Genomic DNA, 16,622 nt, shown 5'->3' with positions numbered 1-16,622 from the left:
GTTTATGCGAGATTTCTCATTTCCTTCCCAAAATACCTACGGTAATGTCACAGGTCCAGAAAGAGCAAATCACACAATGGTAGCACTTCTCATCTCATTTCTGCATGTTCAGTATCCACTTATTTGCATTATAGAAGTTCTGGTGGCCAAAAACCCTCTTTGAAGGTTGGTTGTATTTCCGAGATTATTTCTGTGAATATGCAACGCTGTTGTTTGACTTTTCTTTCCTTTCCTCTCCACAGGTCGGTTTCTTTCCCAGTGAGTGTGTGGAGCTGATAAACGACAAAGTTCCCCACTCTGTCACCGGCTCCATGCCCAAACCAGGTATAGTCAACCACATCTGAGCATCTGAATGACCTAGAGATGCAAAATGGAGTCTCTAACTGGCACGGACGTCATCTGGAAGCTGTAGATCTGTTAGAAGTCCTGTTTTGATGTGGATTTGAACTTGCCCAGCATATCGATGAAATGGCTTACAAGTGTGGTTTTGCTGTAGTGACATGGGTGGGGGAGTGAGGACTGAGGCAATGTCCTCAAGTTTTGGTACGGCGATGTGCCAGCGGCTCGTGGCCAGGCGCTTACGGTGTCTCCATGACCTCCTGTAGCCTTCCTGCCGTGAATCACAGGCTGAGTGAGCAGTGTCGAAATATGGGACCAAGTCCTGGCTGGCCTTTGGTGCTTTCTGAGAGTGACTCGCATGAAAATGTGGAGAGGCCGTTGTGTGAGGCAGGATGGTTTGTTTGGGAGGCAGAAAAGTAGCTGTCACTATGTTATTTCATCTGCTGCTAATCCTCTCCATCTTAGAGGTAAAATGCGCATCCAGGGGCGTTTCTAGGATAGGTCGGAGGCATAAGAGGGACCGTGATTCATACTGAGGGGCCAATCTTGTTAGCCAATCATATGTTTTGAATTGCTGAGTGACAGGAGAAGGTGCACTCCGGGGGCCAATCAGCTTTCAGCTGGGGACTATGACCTGTGGCCCCGCCCCTGAATACACGTCTGTTTTGGTCTTGCCCCCAGAGGTGAGCTTCTGAAATCGTATGGGGATGTTCATCTAACCAAATGCCAGCAGAAACTAGCTACCGTTTTTCCCGGACGTTTTTTATCCGGAACGTTCCTGATTACAGCTCAGACCCCAGCCACGTTTTAAGTACCATAGCTGTATAATCCTCACATTTAGTCTGCGGATTATGCATGGAATCCCCATTTAAAAACCAGGCCGGTTCTCACTGGATTTCTTTTTCCGGGAAATTTTCACTGCCGCAGTACACATCACGACTGACAAATTAGAAGAGTGGGGAAAAAAAATTAATAGCTAAAATGAGTCAACGGATGTGAACGGATACTTTTTTTTTTATTTCTTTTTCTTACCCAGCCCTAAAATATGGTCATTCTTGTTTTTCCATGAACTTTTCCTTGGATACGATGGCGTCAGGGCTCGCAGCGGCCGCCTGACATCATGTTTTTTGGACTTGCCACATGCTATGACTGCTCTCGTTTTTTAATTCCTCCGTGGACACGTGCCTTTTATCAGATGATGTGCAGCCAGTCCGAGAGGGTGAATCATCGGCGTCCGTCCGCCGGGTCGCTAACGCCGCTTCTGCTGTTTGACCAAAACACTGGGATGGGGGGGGGGGGGGGGGGGGTGTTGTGGGATAAGAAAAGTGAGTACATAGAACAAGATGAGAATGTAGGGAATGAACAAACTCAGTCTGTGTGCCCAAGGGGGGCCTTATTGTTAACTCCCAGTGTCGCTGTCCTCCTGCCTGCATGCCCAGTGGCTCTTTGCCTGCGCTGTCCTCTTGGGGGCGTGGGTGGGCGGCTGTACAGGATGTCATGAGCTCGGATCCTCTGTCCCTTGCATGTTTAATGCTGTTATTTCGCTGTGTCCCCTCCCCGCCCCAGCATCTCCCAGCTCTGGTCTGCGGCCCGCCTCCTGGAGCTTCTTCCCGCCCTGTACGTGCTGGTATACCTCACGCTTTTCCACAGGCACCTGACATCCTGTCCTACATTCCGGAACCTTCTTCCCCGCCCCTATAACCTGCCAATTCCAGTACAAACGTGGTTGTTAAGTTAGCACTGCAGCAGAAATGGCTATATCAAACCAGAATTTAACAGTGAGTTAGTCGAACAAAAGATAGTAGCTCCATGCTTTTGAAACACTTAAATCTTGGCTGTATCGACAGTAGACGCTTGTTCTCCCTGCGCTCTGGCGTGACTTAGCCAGCTAGCGCTGTGAACGACGGGCACACAGCTGCCGTCCCCGTGGCGCTGACTGGCTGGCTGACTGAATGAAACGCTTCTCTCCCTCCCTTTCTCGTGTCCCATCCCGGACCGCACGCCCCGCCCTGTCCCGCCCTGCCCTGCCCGCACGCAGACTTGGAGATGGAGAACGTAAAGCAGGATAGTGTTTGGGTGCCTGACCCTCTAAACCACTACAGGCCCAACTCAGGTAGACGAATCTTCCTTTTTGCTTTTGTGCGCTAACCTAACGTAGCACTAACCCTCAGCACTAACGCACCCCGTCGCCGCCGTCCTAACAAACGCCTGTAGCTTTGGAATTGACCACAAATGCTCTGCTCTTTCAGGAGAGCACCTGCATCATTCGATTTTAATGTTTAATATGGTTTTTGTTGATAGTTCTTAAATTTGTTTAGCAATGAGATCATATCTAACCAATGGTACTATGGGTGCGGTCTGGCTCAGCCAGTTAGGGCACTATGTCTGTGATTAGAAGGCCGCCGGTTCAAATCCCAGAGTTGGCAGAGTGATTTCACCATTGGGCCCTTGAGCAAGGCCCTTAACGTCCAGTTACTCCAGGGTCTGGTTGGCCCCGTTTTCTTCGAGAAATGTATGCCTTTTTCAATAAAAGCGTCTGCAAAAAAAAAAAAAGTAATGTTTTTACAACAATGTCAGACTTCTGAGCTGAACCTAAAGCAGTGTAATCTTAAAAGTATAATTCTGTACCATCCTGGCGTATGATAGTCAAGATTTTTTTTCTTATACTGACGCTTTATCCCATGATCATCTTCGTCTTAACCAAAGCAGTGTAGTGGAATGGTTTGCGGGGGGGGTGGGTCACCTCATGACAGTGGGGGTCCTCAACCAGCCCCCCCAAAGGCAGAAGTCGAACACTTCCCTTGCCTCCTCATTGTTGGCCGTGGCATGAAGACTCACCTCCTGCTCCTTCCGGAACCATCTTTAACGGTGAATTCTCATCAGGCTCAACACAAGCTGCCCCCTCCTTTAAACCGGTCCTATATATTTTTTTAAATGTGTGGAATTTTGTTATCTTTGCTGGGCTTTTCAGAAGATGAAGATGGGTTAAAGCATAAAACACACCTAATTTATTCACTTCTGGTCCTCTTAGTATTTCAATTCTCCTCGGATGAATTGAGCTACATTTTCTCCACTGTGGCCAAAATAGTGCATACCTGCTGATCCACTCCCTAATATAACTCCGTTGTCACTCCTGCTCGCACTCACTCACCTCACAGAGCTTGTAAGGTTGACTTGCTTCCCTCCTTATCTCCTGATCTTTTCAAACATACCAACTTGAAGAATTATGCCAGAGTATAAATAAAATAATCTGTACTGAACCTGACAATTTAATGCCCATTTTAAAAGCCCTTACCATAAGCTGTAAGTTCATCAGGTTTAAAAAAATAAATAAATATAGCTTAATACAGTTGTTTATGAACTGGGCACCAGCAGCTGAATTTTTAACATGCCATTAAAAGGTTTTTTTCCCCCCCTTTCCCAAAGAACCTTTTATGTGTGAGAAACTGTTGGTATTTATTTTTCCCCTAAAGTCACGCTAACAGGTGTTTGTGCAGATGTGGTGGCCACTCGTGTGCCTGTTGAAGGCGGTGTCCTCAGGCGGGGTCCTTTCCTGTCCCGAGGACCCAAGGCAGCTGTCTGTGAGTGTGCCAGAGCAGCTGGGAGCCCGTGGGAGCGAGACGGCGTGAGGGGGGCGGCCTGTAATGCCGGCCTGCTTTCCCAGGGACAGCGCCACTGGTCGCTATCTCGTTCCCAGCCGTCTGTGAGCAGGCGACATTCACACAAAGCACAGGAACCTGGTACTGGATTCGTTTGGGGGGTGATCGGGACGGGTTGGCAGGGTTATGGAGCCCCAGGTGGGTGTGGCCCTGTGGATTAGGATGCTCTACCTGTGATCGCCATGTTGCTAGGTCAAATCCCGGGGTCAGCACAGAGATTTCACCACTGGACCCTTGAGCAAGGGCCTTAACACCCAGTTTCTCCAGGGATGGGATGCTTCTGCTTTCTCAAAAAGGTCTGTTGTTTTGGAATGGGAGCATCTGCTAATTAAATGAAATATTAAAATCATAGCAACATTTACACTGAAATTTGGCCAAACTTGGTCTGAAGTTTGGAGGATACATTTAGGATAACTAAGTTGTTGTAACCTCGTCTTACGGTCTCTTTGCAAAACATTTTATACTTTTATTCATATATATAGCACAAAGGTAGGCCATTAAAACTTAGCATGGAGTGTCACAAGGACATTTGATATGTAAAACAAGTATAATGTATTTTCTAATAAAGTGAAACATGAAAATCATAGTAATTTGTATATTACGCTTGAAGTTTTCTCCCGCTGTGTTGCCGTCACACAGCCAGAACATTGTCTGTTGTCCAAGTGCATTGACAGTTCTGTGTTAGGTCTCATTGAATAGGGAGATGCCTTGCGTCAGAATCCGCTTCTCATAGTAAACAGAGCGTCCTTTTTTGGGCCAGGACAGCTCTGAGCACAATGGTTGGCACGCATGACTTACATGGGGCACGGTGCCAAGTGACGGGCTTGGGGTGAAGTTATTTTAAACATCATTCTTCAGCTGGTGACAGTCATCGACATTGTAAAGAAATGGATGTAGGCTAGGCTGTGATGTTAAACACCACCACCGCCCCCCCCCCATCTTCAGTTTTTTTACTATTTTTTTCTTTTCTTTTTCCCACCCGAACGGGGCCCAGTGACGATTTTTTTGTTGTATATTATTTTAGAAATATTTCCCTGTTAATATTGAAAGGCTGGCATCAGTGTTGGAGCTGTCAAGGAAGTGAATGAGAAATCATGTGAAATAGACAGTTGGGTTAAGATAAATTTTATTAACCCCCGGGGGGACGGGGGGGGGTTATTTTATTTCAGGGTGCACACTGCAGCAAGTACGTATTGGGCAGATGAACATATAGTGTTTATAGCGTAAAACACAGCACAGGGATAGTACACATGGGTGTAAATTATGGGGGGATACGGGGTTGTAACCCCCCCCCCCCCCCCCCCCCCCCGATAATCAAAACCAGTGAATACAATCCCTTGGACACCCTTACATGGGTGGAGACCTCAACCCCCGCAATTCTCACCCAGTTATCCCCTTGCACATAGTAAGTAAACGTCTGAACCGCGTTGTCTGGCTTGCGTGGAAAGCGAATTTCGCGGGGGAGTCGCCGACGGTGGTCGTACAGGGTTTACGGCGGGGGGTGACATCGGATAACCCGGCACTCCGACTAACACAAGCACGGGCAGCTATAAACGCTGCATCGGTCCGGTTCATTGCACCGGGCAGAAATTCAAAAATGACACCGTGTTTTTTCAGGTGTAATAGTATTTCCCTCCCTAACATAAGCAGCTTTGGCGTACATGGAGTACGAGTGGGTTGCATAAATAAAATAAATTTAAGAGCCAGGTTATTTATTAATTGGCTACTGTTTTGGCCAAAGGCAATGCAATACACCCAAAGAGAACTGCACTCAGCCAAAGATTGAACCTCCACATTGATTACAAACTCTGCCAAACAATTACCTTAACAATTACCCCACTTTATAATTGACGCTACAACCCAAGAAACTGACAGGTTAAAGACAGATTAACTGCCGGTACGTGCTGCGATTATGATTATATTTATATGCAGGGTTGCCAACTTTGGTCAACTGAGATTTTCAATTCGAGACAAGCCTGCCACGTATTTACATGTATGTAACGTGTTTTATCACCTTATAAATAATCTGTAGGGTTTGCAAACTACCCCAACGCTTTCGGTGTAGCTAATTTTAGGTTTGTAATGGAATAATATAGCTACTAGATTTGCCGTAAGATTTCTTGCTTGAGCGTGAGAGTCTGAGAGTTTGGATCCTGTTACCCGTAAGCGGGGACTGTCCGTCATACAGGTTTCCCTGCTCATTCACACCTAAATAAGTTTGATCCGCTTCCACTGTGACCTTCCCACCCCCTGAACTCCATGACCGGGAGTCGAGGGGGGGGGGCGAGGTGCGGTGCGGTGCCTCCTTCACTGGTGTAAACCGACACCAAGGGGCTGGACTTTCGCCCAGGGAGGGAGAGACAATCCCGATGTGAAGCATTATAAACATCAGCAGCGCCGTTTGTAAAGCAGGCGTCCCCCCCGATCGCTCTCAAATTATACTGTAATTATTTTTTTCTCTCGGATATTTTTCAGTATGACTTTGGAGCTTGTCTAGCTTATTTGCAGGGAGTTTCGTGCCTTCGGGGTTCCTGGATCGGTGTGCATGGTAAAAGTCGATATAGCGACCGCCCGTGTTATAAGGAAGTCGATTGTCTGCGGCGACGGGGAATCGCGAAGTGTGCGGCGACTTAAGGTAAAAAATAATCTTTTCAGTGTCGAGTCGGCGTTACGGGGTATTATTGGCCACGTGAGCGCACAATTACAAGGGATTTGTCGTGGCAACTTACTTCTAGTGACATGCAACAGGGTATAGTGTATAGATTAATTAAGTAGTAGCCTAAATAAAATGTGTGCGGTTTATGCTGCAGTGGCGGATATCAGCGGTAGTGAGATTGTGCCTTTTATATTTTTTAGAGTTAGTTCCATAAAGGATTGAAAATGACTGTCCTGAGAGCAAAATGACACACAGTGTTTCGGTACCTCCGTAAAATGCATCCCTAAAGGTTATCGAAGTGTATCTTATGTGAAGTTTGAGCTGTGTAATGTAGTAATAGACCTACTGACCAGGAAGCAAATAATGACACCGCAGATGTGTCCCGCATTAATAGTCCTGATTTAGGCATACATATGCAGAGTTACTCCTCTCTGCCGGTGAAGTCCGCGGTGTTTTGTTTATTTTATTCCCGTGACTTTGGAAACTCAGTAATTCGTTTTTTATGGACAGTTTATTAGCTGACTTGACGTTTCGGCATATCAGTTATAAATTAATTCGTTGTATTTTTCTGCTAAGACATTTAGCAGAATAGTGGAAGGTCTGCCAAGCTGTCGGTGATTGGAAAGGGGGGGGAAATGTGCACCTCCCCAGGCTTTTTTACTCCTGCTGGTAACTATACCCAGTGGAAACCTCTTGCTGGAAAGTCATGGTTTGGCTGGCGAGTGCGATGACTATTGAGAGCTGAATTGAAAACATCGACTTGGAGAAAGACTGCTTATGGTGTCGGCGTTTGTTACAGGAGTTTTTCCAGATGACTTTATAATGTTTTCATGTTTTTTGGATCGGTGCTAAATGTGTTTGAGGGGGTTACCAATGGTGAGCATCATAAAGAAAAGGTCTATAAAAATTTTAAGTCTCTGCAGCTATAAAATCGGTTTTAAAACACCATTATCTAACTATGTGCGCCGGATTGATTCATGTCTTGAAAATATTTTAGCTTCTGGGGGCAATATTTTTACAAAGCAGGAGATTTTTATACTAATAAAATGGCCATTAAATCTAGGTTTGCACTTTTAACGGAGCCTCTGGGTGATGACGGACCTGGGGCAGACATTCAGCAATACGATCCCGAGATGCAATCATGCTATAGACCACCAGTCTCTTATCTTCTGACTGAATCCTGTACTGATGTATCTGTAATTACAAATGTCCGCCCCGTTAGTCTTCCTCCAGGTTTACGTGTCTTTGATTTTACACCAGAATGATTTGAGCCTGAAATCTACACAGAACCCCCCCCCCCCCCCCTTCTTTTTTTAGTAGCAGTGGTTGGTTTGTGAGAGATGTTTTGGTTAAAAGTGGTATTTTAAATGGATCCAGCCAAAGGGACTGGTTTTTTTTTCTATATTCAGCATAATGTTTCAACCTTATTTATATCTATACAGTCATTTTTCTGGAAGATTTTCCTTTTATCTAGGAGTTTTGGGGGGTTGGATGGGGGTGTCTTATAACCTCACTATATGCAAAGAAATATTGTTTTGTTGGTATGAACCCCTTGGTGCATGTTAAGTTATTTGTATCTGAAAATTTAATGTATAAAGAAAAAATGTTTTGCACATGGTAATACATTGCGATTAATTTTGAGCAAAGGTATTAGTATGGTTTCTATGCACAGAAATAGCAGCTGGTGTGTCTGGGCTGACCTCTAACACTTTGTCGAACAGTTAAACACATTGTCTCCCCAAATAGGGAGTTTATTCCTGATACTCTTCCTCATCGCTGATCACCCTGGAACAATGATGCATTCTGCACTTTTAATCTCACATGTGCTGTATCACAAAGCTGTATCTCTGTCACCCTCCTGGCCTGGATTACGCTGCGTGTAACGCAGCATCTCTGAAATCTTTGGCCCGATATCTTTAGTTCTGGCACTGAAACATGGCGAATAATACAATTTACATGAAAGTCAAGTCTTTTATACAAATGTTGTCATGCGGCTCTTGATTGCAGTGAGGTCCCAGCTTGCTCTGGTTTGAGGAAATTCATTCATGTGAGAGATAAATATGGTTAACCGTGCCAGTGGTGACTGCTACAGCAGCCATAAACTGTCTGTGACAAAGGCCTGTCTTTATGGACAGTATCAGTAATGTTTAGGATTCGTTTTTGGGACATCCTTGAAGTTCACCAGACATAGTGCAAGTCCCAAGTTGATGGGATTGTCCTTCATTTTTTTCGGAATGTACGTTGTTAACAGGAAGCGTCGACAAATGTTGACTCTGACAGGCAGACATATCGGCGTTGCCTTCTGAAGCTTATCTTCATGGATTGGCTTGACAAGTTCCTGGAGATGGCATGAGGTCAACCTGGCAGCGCCGGGTGTGGGGGGGGGGGATGTTTGCAATTATTTTTGAAGCTCTGCTATGACTTCAGTCCGGGCTATGCGACGCGCCGCGGTCATCATCGCCAGCGCTGTAAAAGCTCCGGGTCCCAGGTCATTACTTTGTTTTGGCCGGGATTTTGCACCCTTTCGCTTTCCAGCAGCAGCTGTCATGATCTGGGGGTGGGGGGGGGGGTCTCCTCGTCCAAAAGGGGAGGGAATTCTGCTTTTCCAGATTTTCACATGTCGCTTCCCAGATGCAAAGCTACCCATCTCACTCCTGAAATGAAGAAGGGAAAAAAAAACAGGAAGAGGGGAGCGGGAGAGCTTGTGATGTCATTAGCCTGGGTCGTCGGTATTTTAACCAGAGTCCGAGGCAGAGAGTTTTGTTTACGGTTTTACTCATTCCCATTGTAGGCTGCCAGCTGACAGTTTGCATCCGTATAATGAAGGCAGTTTGGACGTAAATGACAGCTATCTTTTCAGCAGGATGGCATGCGAGGGTGAGAGAGCCGGTGGCTACGTGTCACAGCATCGGTCTTCATTTTCTTAAGAACTAAAATTATAATGCATGGCAAGCTTGTGCGTGGCTGTGATCATGTGCTCTGGAGATTGGAATAATTCCTATGATTCACCGTGTTTGAATATGTGTCACCACGCGTAAATCCCATTGGCTACTGCCAGGGATTTGTTTTTTTTGTCGTCTCAGGCCTTTTCCCTGGAACCGTACGCCGAATCGCCGGTGGTGGTTATTCTGCCTCAGGCTGTTAGAATGTCTCACTCGCCCTTCACCCATCTCCCTGCACCGTTTTCCTTCACCGTGGCCAAGGGCTCCACATGCAAATTCTAGGGCGAGGCTGCTGGATTCAATTTGCATGACTATGTGTCTTTCAGCCCCAACCCCCCCCCCCAGCTTTGAGGAGAAGCAGCACGGAAGCCGTCAGAACATCTGAGGGACTATTTGACGGCCTCACTGCTTCTTTAAGAGTCTCCGTTTTCTGCTCTGTAGCTCCCTGCGGCCTTTTTGCGCAGAATCCTGAGGTGGACCCCAACCTCTCATCACGTAGCTGTTGGATGTTTAAGGGGGCAGAGCTACAGTGTCACCAGCCCCAGCTGGATACTGATTGGCCCGCTCACCTGTCACTCACGGATTCAAAACATATTATTGGCTAATTAATGAGGTTGGTGCATCTGTATGAATTATGGCTCTTCATATGCCCCCTGACCTTAAAGAATCCCAGAATTGCCCCTGGTTATAGTTTCCCCTTTTGCAAATTGAGTGGGTTCCGTTTGGTCACTTTTCAAACACCATCTTTGCCAGTCGAGTATTTGTTGTAAGGTATCTTGTGGTCATGAGCCAGTTTGAAAGCGAACACCCGACATTTTGCAAGCTCTGGCCGGCCTGCGGTGTCTGCGGGTAATATTTCTGTCACAAGCCCAGAGGTGCCTGCTTGATCCTGGTCGCTTGTGTTTTTAAGGCTATGACCCTACACAGCTGATCTGTCACTTTAAGTAAATGTGCTACTTATTTTTGGGGGTTTTCTTATAGTGGATCAGAGTTGATGTACTTTGAATGGGGTCTCTTTTTAGCATATGGGATTTTGTATTCGTACAGTAAATGGTTGTCATAAAACTGAATAGCGGGTTTGTGAGTGGGGGGCACGGTCTGGATCCCTCAAAAATCCAGAGATGCTTTCACATCTCTGTGGAGACTCTTCTCAGTGTCATGGGCTACAGTACCTTATGAAGGGTTTATGAAATTCCTATTCAAAAGGACAATTTTCCTCTTTTGAAAAAAGGTACTTTTGCTAGCTGGTTCGTCATTTTGCCTGCAAAATGGCCTTCCAGCTGCATTTTCTGGTTAAGAAGCCTCCTCTTTTGTGTCAGTCGGTTCGGTCGTTCACTTCTTACTGTGTCGATTGTCACAGCTGGATGATCTAATTCATATTTTACCTGTCTCTTGTGCGCTCAGTTCCCTGCCTGTCAAAGTCTGTCTACAGGTGTTGGCAGGTTTGTATTGTAGGAGTTAAACTCGAGGTTGTAGCAGAAAATGCAGGTTAAAATGCTGAGACTGTTACCTCTGAAGAGCACTTCACTGGAATTACTTCTAACTCTAACTCAGTATTTCTCAACTCAGTCCTCAGGGACCACCCAGATAGTCCACATTTTTGCTCCCTCCCAGCTGTGGACTGTCTGGGTGTCCTAAATGATTGGGTTGAGATAAAACATTCTAACTCATTGGTCCCTTTAGTTTGCAGTTGCCGCTAAGCTGGAGACATGACGGCAATGGCCTCGCTGGTGATGTAACATGTCGTCTTCTCCCTGGTAGTATCCAAGAAGCACGGGAAGCTGATCACGTTCCTCCGCACCTTCATGAAGTCCCGGCCCACCAAGCAGAAGCTGAAGCAACGTGGGATCCTCCGGGAGAGGGTGTTTGGCTGCGACCTGGGCGAGCACCTACTCAACTCGGGCCATGACGGTGAGACTGATACGGATCCCCCCCCCCCATCGTCCAACATGCTGGGCCTTTATCATTTGTTTTGCCTTTTTTTGCCATATGCACAAGCACAGATACATTGTAATGCTTCTTTTCCTATATCCCATCATGCTCTTCTCTTTTGAGAAGTACACACACATTTCAGAGCAAAACTTGAGGTCTGAATACAGGGTCAACCCATTCATTGGGGCTCCTGTGTGTGTGTGTGTGTGTATATATGTGTTTATGGGGGGAGGGGATGTTAAGGGCCTTTTCTTTGTCGGGGAACCGAACCCCGGTCTCCCATATGACAGGCAGCGACACTCACCGCTGTACTGATGAGGATGTCTTTTCATCCTTTTCGTTTCTGTGGGAGTGGACTTCTTAATACTTCTGAAAAGTAGTGAGAAACATGGGGGGGGGGGGGAAGCACTCGACACACACGTGTTGTCCACAGGCAATATCAAATATATAAGAATCCTTTGATGCGAAATCAGCACTTGTGCATTGCAGGCAGGGTCTAAAAATCAAAGGAAAATGGGAGCGAACTTAGCTACCAAAGATGAAAACGGCAGTAAACACTTCAGGCATCCTACTGTTAAGTGGCAGAGCGAATCCGGGAAGACGAGCGGTGAACCGTGAGTGGACCGAATGAGCATTTCAAGGCACAAGTATAAGGCCACCAATTACTGTGGACACCCGGTCAGCATTCTACATTCTACAGTGCTTCTAGTATCTCTAAAGGAGATGCACCAAAGGACTGGAAAAAGCGTTACATCAGTTCATTGTTTGTTTGGGACCACAATATACAACAGAAATGTATTACTGGGGACAGAGGTACCATTACTTTTGAGAACATATTTATAACTGTTAATGACTAAAATGATGGAAAAGGTTAGTAGGGTTGCTTGGATATGTTATTTAGGAGGTGGACAGGAGTTATCGTGACAGCCGTGTGTCAAGCAGTTATTGGATGTGACGATGGAACTGGAAATGAGGAAATGTTTTTTAAGATTCAGTTTGATTATGAACAGTTTGTACATTCAACAGTTGGTTTATGCATAAGTTGAGGGTTAGGATAGGATGTCGTGGTTGTAGTAGGAATGTTGCAGTGACACTGGTGTTCAGGTTGGCACTGGTTGATATCTGGCTTACTCAGGTAATTTTTAAGAACCGGCTCACCGATCCCAGAACCGCTACTCTAATCAGTTGCACCAGTTCACCCAGTATAGTGTAATCATGAGAGGAGGTCTTCAAAGTGAGACCAGTTCAAAGGCTTCTTCCACTGCAGGGTCAACTCTCACTCCCGTCTCCCATTTATGTGCCATTCTGATCACACACACACCCCAAGCCCCCCCCCCCCCCCCCCCCCCCCCGCCGCTGCGTTAGGAATTTAAAATGCGTCTCTTGAGTCCTTCCAGCATTTTATAGCAGTGATAAATTTAAGCATTTTTAAAGATGACTTTTTCATTTTTTATTGTCAAAGTGGCAATGATGCTGTTCAGTTCAGATGATTTACTTGTCCCTCTGTCAGTTACTGCCCCATCCAAAGTACTGTAAGTATATTTGTTGATTGATTGTAAGCTGTTTTATCCTACTTTGGCTAAAACGGTTTGGTTGCCATTCATATTAGCCTCAGAGCTGCATGGCGTGTGATTGGCTGTTGTTGGAGCCAGGGCTATTTTTGACAGCATATTTTGATTCAGTTTGTCTTAGTCCTTTGACGAAAATGCAACTTAGTTTTAGTCATATTTTAGTCATCTGATTTTTTTTTTTGGATTTTTTTTTAGTTTAGTTTTAGTCAACGGAAATTACAGTACATGCTATCAAATGAAACTAACAGGTTTAGTCACATGCACGTACATAGATTAGTTTACCTCTATACATTCTAGATTCCTGAAGAAAACATCTGTAAACCTGTCATTATAGCATGCCATTAGGTTTGAGTATGCAGTCTTTAGGGACAAATTTAACTGTTATAATGCGAAATATTGCTATTCTTTACAAGATAGCTTTATATGATTTTTTTATCATTAAATATAAATAAAACCAAAATTTAGTGTCAAAAAAATACTTTTCAACTTTCAAAAACATCAAGTATCAGACTATAAAGCAATAAGGGACAAAGGACGCAAGAGCAGGATATGGGGTCAACAGACAGAAAGGAACAGGATCATGGCAGAGTTGCCACATTTGGTCAACTGGCTGGCCTGAGATTCTCAAAGATTTCTTGCGTGAGCATGAGAGTCAGAAAGCGTGTCAAGCCAGATGCGTGAGATTTGGCAACCCTGGATCACGGGGGATCAAAACCAGGGGCAGGGAACCCTACATACGGGACAGGCCACAAGCAGGATCGATGTTAATGCCTGGACTGGGCAGCATTTTAGTACAAGGAATAACGAGGGAGCAAAATGAGGCAGCTGGAGTGAATCACACAAGGGCGGCAACGAGAGGTAAGACAAACACGTAACAGAAATGGACCAGGATTCTGCCTGATGCGATGATTTCCTAATGGTGCCCAAAACAAGTGTTATCCAATTACAAGTGTGCATACAAGTTTTTAAAATTGCAGCACCGCATTCATACTCTTATTTGTTTGGTGGACCGTGTCATGTGTAAAGATGATAAAAACATTAGTCTTAGTTTGTGTCATTAAAGGTGCCTTTTTATTTAGTTTTTGTTCTGTACTGTCGAGAAATGTTGACAAGTATTCGTTTTTATCGAGAAAATTAACACTGGTCGGAGCCGGTAGCCAGGGTTGTTTCGCTCGCCGGCAGGCTTGCCACATAGGCCCAGAAGGAGTCCTAGCCTAGTAGCCCAGAACACTAGGATAACCCCCCCCCCCCCCCCCCCCGACCCAGCTATCTAAGTTAGAGCTGGCTGTCCTTCTTGTGGATCGTTGCCACGGTAACGAACGAGCTTAGTGTCCAGAGGTCATCTGGAATGGTTAGTGAGCTATCTTTCTCCTCCAATGACTCGAGACGTTTTGGCTCTGCTTAGGCAGTTTTATTCAACCTGTAAATCTTCTCTAAGTTGCAAACTGCCCCCCCCCCTTTCCAGGGGCTTGCAGGGGCAACAATGTTGTTGGGCAGCTTCTTCAGAAGTTATCACCCTCTGTGATCAGTTAAGTCAAAATTTTGTCCATTGTGTTTGTTTTATTTATTTATTTTTACACAGGTTTTACACCAATTACTGGTTGGTTTGGTGTTTGTTGCGTGAGTTCCAAGAAACATGGTGAAATTCTTGTGCCACAGTTGCAGGGTGGGGGACAGGTGGAGGACAGATGACACGGGGATCGGATAAACAGCGGTGCAAATGCTTGACAAACAGCTTTGCAGTGCAGGGCAAGACACTGCAAGACAAGTGCAATATAAGAAGTCAAACAATAAATATGTTCCATTTTTGTGAGATGTTATGTTGAGTGACCATGTTTATTACCGTAATGACACTGAGGACAATAGGGCTTTTTTGCTCTCGTCCCTCCATGTAGTACGTGTTTAGAGGACAAACAGGATGCCACAGAGCCCTGTTGCGGTCACATGATTTATTTTGGGGAAAGTCACTTCGTTGTGCCATTGACCATCACAGAGTAAACAGTAATGCTGGTAGCTGTGATTTGTTAATAGGCCAGTGGGCTCATAGGGCCTGATTTACCACCCGGGTGCTTTGGAGGAACATTCCGGAAGCGCCGGGGAACGGATCTGAGCAGATGTAGTTGCGTCGCATGAGATTTCACTCCATCCAGAAAAAACACACACAATGAGAAGCACAGAACCTGCCTTTCCCGAGGTTTAACGATTCCGTGAGATGTTTGGACGCGTGGCCCCTGTGTGGGTGGATTGGGGCTGCGTGGCGCAAACATGACAGCAGGGAACAGTCATAAATATAGCAGATTATGGAGTTTTGTGGGTCAAACCCCATCTAAAGGAGTACAGCTGGCAGTAACGTCTGTTGTGGAATTTCCTGAGAGGGATTTCCACGTTAATACACGTAAATAGCAACACATGGTCGTGTTTCTGTTTTTGTGGGATTTTTTTTTTTTGGCCAGTAATTTTTAAGTGTTTTCCTCGTTTTATTCTCAAAGCCAGTTTCATCTTAAGACAAATAGGTTAGGTGACTAGGTAGACTCCTTTTCCAGCTGTAGCTTCTGCGCTGTCCTTGAGACATAGTCCATTCCCCCCCCCCCCATTCTGTGGTTCTTTAAAATGTCAGTGTGGGTGTTTATTTTTTTTTCAAAGGGGGCCTCTTTCTTACAGACCCCCCCCCCCCCATCCTTTGGCAGGAATGTAGTGAAACTGCTATATCCATGCAGCTCTTCCTATTTTTGTTGTCTGTGGGTTTGCGCCTTTGGGTTACCGGTGCAGACGCAGGCCCGGGTTGCATTTTATGAGCCCAGTGTCATGGTAATAAGCCGTGTTCAAAAAGCTGCCGTGACGAACAGCATCAATAAATGTCCAGCTAGCGGCGTTCTCAGCTGGTGCTGCCTAGCAACCAATTACGGGAGACTTTTATTGGGCACTGAACACTTCTGCAAGGTACCGTTCAAGTTCAGTCAGATCATGCATGTGTGTGTCAGATCACATCTTCTGGCAGCCAACTTATCTGATCATGTTTAGATACAAGATTAATCGTCTTGTATGTCATTAATCTTGTATGTCATAAATCATGAGGGAAGGACTCTCGATCCAAATTAAGCACAGTGGAACTGGGAGGGTGTCTTGCCTGTAAGTCGCTATACCTTTTGATGATGCCTGGTGGTACCTGGTTCTTACTGGTACTTTCATTTTAGCTCCTAATTAAGCACAGGTGTTAATTACAGGATTCAAATCACATTATGGCCAAACACACACTGGGCGATCGGTAGAATTTTTCTGTTCTGTGCAACTGAATTAGTGCAAGTTCTTAAGTGATTGAATCATGACAAGTCGTGATTTGTTTTAAGTCCTTAAAATTAATTCATGATTTTATTTAAACAGTTATGCTCTGAACCAATATTCAGATAAAAAAACATGCAGGAGGTGGACAACATAACGAACACCTAATAATATTTTCAGGGCCAACTTTTGCCTGTAGTGCTCTTCAGTCTTCCTTGGAATGCTGTCATACAAGTCCTGAATC

The 16,622-nt window shown here is 45.4% G+C and overlaps 1 protein-coding gene across 11 annotated transcripts in view; it reads left to right on the top strand.

Annotated features, from left to right (window-relative positions):
• The window catches only part of arhgap32b (Rho GTPase activating protein 32b), a 102,275-nt gene that overhangs the window by 72,236 nt on the left and 13,417 nt on the right, over positions 1-16,622 (top strand). For 5 of the 11 annotated variants that reach the window (XM_072702153.1, XM_072702150.1, XM_072702148.1 and 2 more), the window contains 4 exons: positions 243-324; positions 1,906-1,956; positions 2,378-2,452; positions 11,358-11,507. In XM_072702153.1, the coding sequence (XP_072558254.1) occupies positions 243-324; positions 1,906-1,956; positions 2,378-2,452; positions 11,358-11,507 (358 nt within the window). The other 6 variants (XM_072702149.1, XM_072702151.1, XM_023813625.2 and 3 more) reach the window with 6 other exon arrangements.

Source organism: Paramormyrops kingsleyae, chromosome 18, assembly GCF_048594095.1.
Source record: "Paramormyrops kingsleyae isolate MSU_618 chromosome 18, PKINGS_0.4, whole genome shotgun sequence".
NCBI classification, from domain to species: domain Eukaryota; kingdom Metazoa; phylum Chordata; class Actinopteri; order Osteoglossiformes; family Mormyridae; genus Paramormyrops; species Paramormyrops kingsleyae.
The sequence above is the reverse complement of the archived record's forward strand: the minus strand, read 5'-3'. Positions and strand labels throughout refer to the sequence as shown.